We start from the raw sequence: 10,488 nt of genomic DNA on the forward strand, positions 1-10,488 counted from the left end.
GTCATCAGTGAAATGGTTTCCCAGTATGAGTAGTTGACTTCAGAAAAGGTTATGTGAAACTAAGCCAGTAACTTTAAATGGGAGATTTGGATGTGCCTCATTGGCTATCTTTGTCCTGGTCTCAACACAATATTCACACATATGAAGTTTCCAATATGGGTCACTGGGTACAATCAGCAATGAGAACCACAGCTGATTTATCATCTCTCTAACCAAGAAACACCCAGAATAATAGCAGAAATGTTGGCCATATCAGAAAATTCATTCTACATTGTGGCTCAAACCTATAGCAGACTATCCAGATGATGCCTTTAACCACTGGATCATTGTGGAAGTTCTCACCCATCCAGTCATTATGCACAAGACTAGAAAATGAGTGTTGTAAGATTTTTTGATTGTGGAAATATCGGTCAGAATCTCATTCTTTTTTCACCCAGTATCAACACAAATAAATTTCATTTAACAGAAATCACCACAACATGTCACTTATATTTAGGGAGGGCCTTTAATGGAATAAAAGCATTCCAAGGTATGACATCAAGCCACACAAGGAGACACTAGATTAGATAGGCAAGGCTTTACCAAAAAGAAAGGTTTGAAAGGATGTCTTAAAAGTGGTAAGTGAAGTTGCACGGTGGGCAACTTCAGAGTCTAGGATCCAGTCTGAAGATACAGCCACCAAAAATGGAAAAGCTAAAGTCCAGGATGCTCAAGAGGCCAGAATGCAAGAGATTACAGAATCGGATAGGCACAACTAATTTGGTCATCAGGACTTGATGCTTCACTGCAGCATGCACTTGTATACAGCCATCATGGATCCTATGAGAGTTCTAAATTTGCACTTTTTATTTGCTTGCTTACATATAGATCTCTGCAAAACAAATTATGCCTTAGGGCTGAGTTTTTAGGCAGATTGCAGCATATGGCAGTCAAGAAAATTCTTCCTACATCTAGAATTTGACAAGGCATGTTTTACATGATTATCTCATCAAGCATCATCACACACTTCGAGTAACATTGTATATTGTCCTTGAGGAGAGGGTCACTTAAACTTCAACAACAGTAGACAATTAAAGTAAAGGCAGATGGGGCTCTCATTGTTTATGGCAAGATGACTCACGAGATGGGGGTTGGTTTTTGTCACAGTCACATTGTGCACAGAATGATCACCTTTGCGTTGCTATACAGTTGAGAAGAATGAATTTCTTATAAAATCATAGAATGCAAGAACAGGAGTAAACCATTGAGTCTGATCTGTCATTCAATGAGATCACGGCTGAGATGACATTCTGCAATTCCATTTTCCTACCTTATCTCCATAACGCTTGATTTCCTTACTATTTAAATATCTGTCTACTCAGTTTGAATATACTTTATGACACAGCCTCGACAGCCTTCTGTAGTAAGAATTTGACAAATTCACTATCCTCAGAAAAAGAAATATGTTTTCTCATCTGTCTTTACCGTATCTGCGCCCAGGAGGACCAGTTCCACCACAGAGCACACCAGATGGCCTCCTTCTTTAGAGATCACAATTTCCCTTCTCACGTGGTTGAAGATGCCCTCCAATGCATCTCATCCACATTCCGCACCTCCGCCCTCAAACCCCACCCCTCCAACTGGAACAAGGACAGAACCCCCCCCCCCGGTCCTCACTTTCCAACCTACCAACCTTCGCATTAACCGCATCATCTGCCGACATTTCCGCCACCTTCAAACGGACCCCACCACCAGAGATGTATTTCCCTCCCCACCTCTTTCCGCTTTCCACAAAGACCGTTCCCTCCGTGACTACCTGGTCAGGTCCACGCCCCCCAACAACCCACCCTCCTGTCCTGGCACCCTCCCTTGCCACCGCAGGAATTGCAAAACCTGCGCCCACACCTCCTCCCTCATCTCCATCCAAGGCCCCAAAGGAGCCTTCCACATCCATCAAAGTTTCACCTGCACATCCACCAATGTCATTTATTGTATCCATTGCTCCCGATGCGGTCTCCTCTACATTGGGGAGACTGGACATCTCCTCACAGAACACTTCAGGGAACATCTCCAGGACACCCGCACCAATCAACCACACCACGCCATGGCCCAACATTTCAACTCCCCCTCCCACTCTGCCAAGGACATGCAGGTCCTGGGCCTCTTCCACCGCCCCTCCCTCACTGCCCAACCTGGAGGAAGAACGCCTCATCTTCTGCCTCGGAACATTTCAACCCCCGGGCATCAATGTGGACTTCACCAGTTTCATCATTTCCCCTTCCCCCCCACCTTACCCCAGTTCCAACTTTCCAGCTCAGCACTGTCCCCATGACCTGTCCTACCTGCCAATCTCCCTTCCCACCTATCTGCTCCACCCTCCCCTCTGACCTATCACCTCCATCCTCACCCCCATTCATCTATTGTACTCTTTGCTACCTTCTCCCCAGCATCCCACCACCCCACCCCCACTTCTCTCCACCCTGGAGGCTTCCTTCTTCTATTCCTGATGAAGTGCTTTTGCCCGAAACATTGATTTTCCTGCTCCTCGGATGCTGCCTGACCTGATGTGCTTTTCCAGCACCATTCTCATCTAAACACTGTCTTAAATGGGTGACTATGAGACTCTGAGACTATGACTTCTAATCCTGGACTCACACAAAAAGAAACCACTCCAAAACTACCCTATCAAGCCTCCAAGAAACTTACTCCATTCAATAAAGTCTCGTCTCATTCTCCCAAACTCCAATGAATACAAGCACAACCTACTCAACCTCATCTTATAAGTAAAATCCTCCATGCCCGGGATCAACTCGGTGAACCTTCTCTGGACTGCCTCCAATGGGGGTATGTGTTTCCTTAAATAAGGGAAGCAAAACTGTTCAAAGTATTCCAGCTGTGATCTGACCAGCTCCTCAAATAGGTTTAGTAAGACCCATTTCCTTTGAAATAATAGACAACATTCCATTGGCCTTTCCTATTGCCTGCTTAACCTGTATGCTAGTTCTGTTTTTGACTTCTGCACAAGGACTCTCAAATCTCTTTGTAATGTAGCTTTCTGCAGGCTTTCTCCATTTAAATAATATTCAGTTTCTCTATTATTCCTGCTAAACTACATAAACTCACCTCTCCCCATACTATATTCCAATGTTATTTTGCCCATTCACTTAACCTATCTATGTGCCTCTGCAGATTGTTTTTGTCATCCTCACTACTTGCCTTCCCACTTACATATTTTATTTCATGCACAATCATGGCAATATTATATTCACTTCCCTAATCCATAAATGTGGCCCTAGCACTGATTCCAATGACACTCCACTAGTTATAGATTGTCATTTTGAAAACATCCCCTTTATCCAACTCTCAGTTTTCAATTATTAGAAGTCCCTTATTAGTGCTAATATATTACCTCCAACACATGGGTTCTTAATGACTAGCCTAAAGTGTGACACTTTATGGGACGTCTTTGTTTATAAACTAAGTGGGACACGCGTTTTGCTAAACACGATGTCTCTTTAAATAGATCTGGTTTTCCAGGAAAACTGAATTTCACCATGTCCAGCTGGTTGTGTTTCTTTCCTTCCTGCACGGTATTTCTGGATGGCAAGTGTTCCAAAATTTGTACGTGGTTTTGAAACACAGCCCCGCCGGGAAACTGCGAAGCAATTCACTTCCGCATGTGAAACCAAACATAAACCACCGCCTGCTCGTGATGGGGGCGGGGTGGAAAGAGCAAAATAAAAATTGCAAAGGATACGTTTGGACATAACACTGAGATCAAGTTCCTGGAGAACAGGAGCATCTGGGCAGCATTTCTTAAATTCTTTTTGTAGATCGAAAAAGGAATAGAAGCACTCTGGTAACACGACATTCTGCCAGAGGAAGCAAGAACGAAATGGAAATCACAACCCTTTGTTTAAAAAATATAATTCACAACAAAGACCATATTCGCAGATTAGAAGTGACAGAGAGAAGCAATTTCTAACACCAGTAGGGAGCACAGTGAAGTTACTGGGGACAATCGACAGCAAAACATTACACAATTTAAACATGTCGGTTAAACTGATCTTAAACACAGGTCTGATATCAGGGTTGACCCTATATCATCAGGCCGAAGTTGATATGTTATAATTTATTTGGAGTAGACATTAGAAAATTTTGCTTGTTTATATATAAAAAGGGACTCATTTGTGAATGTGCTGACCTTGTTGGAAGCCTCAGGGTGGAAGACTTGGCGGATTAGTAGTTGGCTATCTGTACAAAGGCAGAAGGAAGTGCCCACTCCGATGTTCAACTCAGTACTCACAGATCGATTGAACTGCGTAAGAACAATAGGTGATCAATATCAGCACCTGCCTGTGAATTCTACAAAATAAACGATGAAACTCACACCCCGCCGAACATAAACCAAGCATGAAATGTCACCACCAAAACTTACACCTCTATCGCACCTTTAAAATAAGCGCAAAGTGGTCCACTTGAACATTATGAAACACAAATGACTATTGACAGCTTCTGTTCACTGAAGGGGTGTTGCTTTTGATGTCTGCCTATCTATGTAGTAATCTTTATGATTATGTTTGAAACTTTATTACTGATCATTGTACGGAATCCCTTCTGCTCAAATGACTTAATGTGAAACAATGTTCAAAAACGGATTTGATTGTACAATCAATCGTTTTACTTTTCCAATCTTGCCATCCAAGTATGTTAATCTTGCCGCGTTCAGTTAAATTGACAGTCATCTTGTTACCAGGGTCAGCTGAAAGGGTCGGTTCAGTTTGTCCTGTGCTCCAAGGAACTTGCACAGTGGTTTTGCTGGGAGTCTGTGATGTTCTATTCATCCTACAGGCCGACAGTGCCATTCAGCTGTGTTGTGGGTTAGACACGTCGGTATAAAAAACATAATTTAATAGATTCCAAATACGCTCCAAACACTTAACTGTTCAGTCCCCGAACAGCATTCAGATGTCAACAGTTGTATTTAAGATAACCCGCACCACACTGCCTGAAAACACTTCAATCATTATCTTTAAAGAACTTTTTTCATTGTCAAGCGCCTTACTGAAATCATTTAAATAGTCATGATTTGGAGATGCCGGCTCCCCTCCCCCCAGTAAAGCAGACGAAGCCACCCCACACCTACACCAGGACAACCTACAACCGTCTAAAACACAGCGGGGAGGTCGCTCCACTTTTTTTGTTTGCGTGAGAATCCATGCAAATACGCTGCTCCACCTTCAGTGGGCTTGTTTTGTTTTGCATTTACCTGCCCACAACTGGGGTGTACAAAGTTAAAAATCACACATCAGGTTATAGTCCAATTGGTTTAATTGGAAGCACTAGCTTTCGGAGAGCTGCTCCTTCAGCTGTCATTCTCAATCTCCTGAATGCCGTAAATAAACAGCTTGCATTTGTTTCTGCCCGATGGCAACTTAATATCTATGTCTTGTTCAGGAAAATTAGCAGAATTTTGAAGATCGAATTTATTGACAGCGTTATTCGAGTTCTATTTACAGTCCTGTATTTAGGAGGTCGAATGAGCCAATTTTTACCTTTACTTTTACTCGTAAAATATTAAGTTTCCCAAACTAAAACTATTGCAAAAGTAGAACGAAACAATTCCCTCCCCCCCCCCAGGTGTAGTGACATCAGAATTCGTCTAAGTGGCAAAGAGAGAGAAAAACAAGCCAACAGCAGCATCAGTGGCGAGCAGCGCGGATTCCGTCTGCCAATAGCACACAATTCGACAAAGTTAGTGTTCAGCGAAGGCGGTACATTCACCTGTTGAAGGACTTGCTCCAGACTTTCTGCCGTGGTCAGGTCTTCCACAGTGATGTCAGTGTGCTCCGTACATTGCTCTGTGAGCTCCAAGTTATTCGGCTTTATAAATACTTTGTGCACTTTCCCCGCCTGGGGAAAATAAACAAATACAAGAACTATTAAACCGAGTCAGTTGTATTTACATTTCGGGACTGGGATGGGAGACCAGTCATTCTCTATCTCTAACAGTAACGATTTCTTTCTTTATTCCCCCGCCCCACAGCTTTTCATAGTAGAGTGTCAGTAATAAAATGGTTCCATACCTCTTGATTGACCAAATCCACCACTTGCCACAACAGAAGCACCAACTCCTTCTCATCAGATCCCAACTTTTTCCCATGTGCCCCGGCAGTTGCCCCAAACAAAACCACCAAATAATCAAGAGGCGCCGTCATGCTCATGAGGAAAAGAGACCCACTAAACTCTAAACACCATTAAACCCCGAGAAATGACCCGAAATTAAACGCTCCCCTCCCCCCAGTAAAGCAGACGAAGCCACCCCACACCTAGACCAGGACACCATACAACCGTCTAAAACACAGCGGGGAGGGGGGGAGGTCGCTCCACTTTTTTTTGTTTGCGTGAGAATCCATGCAAATACGCTGCTCCACCTTCAGTGGGCTCGTTTTGTTTTGCATTTACCTGCCCACAACCACGTGAGTTGAGAAACGTACCTGGCTCCAGCAGAACAGGAGCCATTGGTTGCACTGCTACAGGTACGTGGCACAATGTCTGAACAGAACGGAACAGCAGCGTTCAGTGGCAGTCAGTGGAAAGCTCATATTTGTTCTGTTTGCAAGGTGGGCAGGAAAGTGATGCACCCTCGGGCTGACTTCATGCCACTTCTCTGCCACACAAGCTAATAGGTATTTAAATTAAATATCCACATTGAATTAAACATGTATCGAAGAAAAAGTCTCAGTTGTCAAAACTTGATCTGTTTTCGTTTCTTCCCACCTAACAATTTTGGGAACACCGTTTCAAAAACGGAGATGTTGGATCTTATCGTGAGCTCTAACCTGCTCGTTTATTGCATTGAACCAAGTTCCAGGGGGGTTTGATCTGAAATGGGTCGAGGAAAAGTCTTGAGTGCAGAAGGAATCGCAAGATCAGGGTGAATGTGAATGTGCCAGGCATTCCGACCGGATGATGGAGGCGGGCGTGATCTTTCCTCACTGGATCCCGTGGGAAGGTGTGTCCACACCTTTAATTACAGTCTCAAGGTCAAGAGGATACGGGCAGATTTGAGGTGGTTATAAATCAGTCACAGGGCATGATTGCCGATTGACACAACCGACGGGATCTTTTGTTTGATGTGTTTTCTTTTTAAATCCTGTTTTATTCCCCACCGGAAGTATCCGAATAAGGAAGAAAGAAAAGTGTTCATTTTAAATACCCAAATTTTGAAGCCTACTTCCCGGAGATCGCTTTGGAAATCATTTCCAAAGCTTCTTACTGACCATTTTATTATTATTCAGTACACTAAAAATGTTCGATGGGTGGGCAAACTGTGGGAGCCGTTTAAAAAAATATTAAATCGGAACCACGAATGAATAACGAAGTCAGCTAGATTAAAAAAATAACATCTTTAGTTTTCGTTTTGGGGTCTGGGAGTGGTGAATTAGTTACTTTGAGTAGTAGACACTTGGATGGCTACAATGAGCGGCTTTTCTGGTTTATGATGAGAAATTTACAAAAGAAATAATACAAAAAAGTGACTATCAAGACGTTTTCAGTACACTGTTAGAGCTGTCATCTTCCATATGGAGACCTAAATCCATGGTTCCACCTACATTTTCAGGAGGACATAATAGATTCCTTGACATTACTCTGTAAAAGAGCTGAGGAGTTATTCTTGCCCCCCTCTTCCACCCAAACAATAGGGGTAACTCTATTAATACACAAGTTACCTGGTCATCAGCACATTTCTTGATTGTGGGAGCATGCTGTGTGTAAATTAACTGCTGCGCTTCCTGCTTCCCTACAAGGTAGTAAATGCTACAAACCACTTTAGGAGGTACAATAGATTGTGAAAGACATTACATAAATGCAAACTTTTTGTGTTTTCTCTCTCTCGCACCTCACTTTCAAATGCCCCACACTTTTCTAGCTGAAACAGCTTTGCATTACATCCCACAGCATGCTGCACAATACCATCTCACCAAAGAATCAATTTGACATGTGATTGAAAAAGCCATTTGACAACTGAGAACCAACAAGACTTCCAACACTTTTGAAAACCCCACTGAAGTCCTGACCTTTCTCACCTGGAAGGAGGAGCATATGCCAGCATATCTTTGAGATGCCACAACTGTGACCATGTTTAAGAAATGAGATAAGGCTGATTGCAGAAATTACAAGGGTGATCTCTGCTATCCACTAGAGGGAAGGTCATTGCAAAACCCTTCCTCAACCATTCTTGCCAGATAAAAAGCTCTTAATGGAGTCAAGATGTGGATTCAATCCATCAAGAAGCACAGTAGACATGATCTTCACAGCAAGACAAATTCAGAAAAAGTATAGAGAGAGGTAGCTTCAACAAGACAAAACCTTTGACTCTTAACACCCTGGAGAGATTCTGTAGTGTCCTTCTCAAATTTGGCCGCCTGCAGAAATTTATCACCTTCTCCTGTCGACTGAATAAGGGCATTCAAGCCATGATCTTCACCAATGGATCCACCAAAGATCCAATACATATGTAAACCAAGGGTCAACCAAGACTATATCATCACACCAATGACATTTTCCATCTTCCTTGCCACAGAACTGCCAATATACATGAGGGCAGCAAAGTATACAGCTTTTCTATAGGCAAAGACATGAACAACATAAAGTTGGCATCTCAAACACCTTGAGAAATATCAATAGCAATGCCTCTGCTAAATCCTGCAAATGCACTGGCAAGACAAATGGTCCAATTTCAGTATTCTCTTCCAGCCAAAATTTCCAGTATCAAGGCATGGGTTACCATCAATTAGCTGCACAGGTAGGCTACATCATCTGTGGGCCTAACACAAATTTCCAATTCAAGCAGTCTAATCCAAGTTTTGTCATGGCTAGTGACTACCAATAGCATAGACAAAACACTTCAGGAGTGTCCATAAAAACTCTCTGAGAAAAATAATATCGTAAAAAATATATAGGAATCTCTAATCCAAGACTGCCCAAGTGGGAGAAGAAGCATGTGCAATGACACATGCAGTTTTGAGAATCTTCCATAGGCCCAGTACATCGGGAGGAGTGTGTACAATCCTAAGCGTCCCACCCAATTGCCTCATCAAAATAACACCAGCCACACCCATGGCAATGTTTGTGGATTCAATATTGGACATTTAGTAACCCCAGGAGCCACAATACTGGCGTGGAAGAAAATATCCTCAATCTTGAGCGACTGACTAAGAAGAAAGGACAATAGTGACTACATTTCAAAATACTTAATTGGCTGCAAAGTTCTACAGGAGGTCTGATGGGTTATGAAAGTAATATATGAATGCAATTCTTTTTATCTTTTTCTCCTCACTGGAAGATTCTAAACACTCTTCCAGCTGAAATGATTTATCTCTAATTCTTTCATTTGCTACACCATATTAGATGCTCAATGTTTGGTGTCTTCTATACTGGAAAGACCAAATACAGATTGAGTGACACAGAGATGTACATGGGTGTAATATCAGAGAAATTAAATCAGGGACTCCAGGAGCTGGCAAGGCCAGAGATCAGGTGGTGGGGATGCCTGAGTGTGGTGGGGATTGATAATTATTAACCAAATAAAATAATTGTTCAACTTCAATACAAAATCCCTTACAAACGGTTCACATATCAAAAGTTTATTTATAGTCTGCTACCTCACTTCACTGATACTGCTTACACTACTTCCCAATATACACACTTATCTCTCACCAATTCTCCTATTAGGCAGGCATTCGCAGTAACCCCACTGTTCAAACCCATCCCCTACCCATTCACTAGCACCCCTCTCCCACTCCTTTCTTAGATTAGGAGTATTTTCCATGGAGAGCAAAAATTAAGAGGAAATCTGATAGAAGTTTCAAAATTATGCAATGTTTAGATAGAGTAGAGAAGGAGAATCTGTTCCCATTACTAAAAGGATCATAATCAAGAGAGAACAAATTTAAAGTGATTTGCAAAAGTAGCAAATGTGATGTGAGAAAAGCTTTTTCACACAATAGGTGTTTGGAAATGTGGAGGTAGGTTCAATTAAGACATTTAAGCAGGTATTGAATATTATTTTAACAGAAAGAATGTGCAGAGGTTCACGGATTAAGTGGGAGAATAGCATTAAGTCATAATGAACATTTGGAGAGCTGGTGCAGATATGTAGTCTTCAAATGACCTCGTTCTGTTCTGTAACAATTTTTTGATGATTCCCTTTTTAAACGTCTAAACATCCCTTTTACCCATTAGGATGCACCTCTTTCGCAAAGTCTTTGTTATCTGCCTTAATATCTCACACAGCTAAGTATCAAGTGGTGCTTTATAACACTCTTCTGAAGCATTTCCAGATTTTTTCAGCATTTTATATTACTTTAAAAGTGTTATATATAAATAAGAGTAATATTATTTCAACATCTATTCTCTCCAGCTTTGGTGTATTGTGTTTGTAGAATGTATTATATTCAGGATCCACTATAATAACTTGCCAAGGTGTCTTTGATAGTAAATCTC

The 10,488-nt window shown here is 42.0% G+C and overlaps 1 protein-coding gene across 4 annotated transcripts in view; it reads right to left on the reverse strand.

The window, feature by feature from the left end:
* The window catches only part of LOC140477044 (epithelial splicing regulatory protein 1-like), an 82,145-nt gene extending 75,710 nt beyond the window's left edge, over positions 1-6,435 (reverse strand). For 2 of the 4 annotated variants that reach the window (XM_072570213.1, XM_072570212.1), the window contains exons 1-4: positions 6,066-6,434; positions 5,764-5,892; positions 4,184-4,297; positions 3,737-3,851 (exon numbers count right to left, since the gene is read on the reverse strand). In XM_072570213.1, the coding sequence (XP_072426314.1) occupies positions 3,737-3,851; positions 4,184-4,297; positions 5,764-5,892; positions 6,066-6,203 (496 nt within the window). In that variant the 5' untranslated portion in view covers positions 6,204-6,434. Of the gene's footprint in view, positions 1-3,736; positions 3,852-4,183; positions 4,298-5,763; positions 5,893-6,065 lie in introns of all 4 variants that reach the window. The other 2 variants (XM_072570215.1, XM_072570214.1) reach the window with 2 other exon arrangements.
* Positions 6,436-10,488: the final 4,053 nt, after the last annotated feature.

Source organism: Chiloscyllium punctatum, chromosome 5, assembly GCF_047496795.1.
Source record: "Chiloscyllium punctatum isolate Juve2018m chromosome 5, sChiPun1.3, whole genome shotgun sequence".
NCBI classification, from domain to species: Eukaryota; Metazoa; Chordata; class Chondrichthyes; order Orectolobiformes; family Hemiscylliidae; genus Chiloscyllium; species Chiloscyllium punctatum.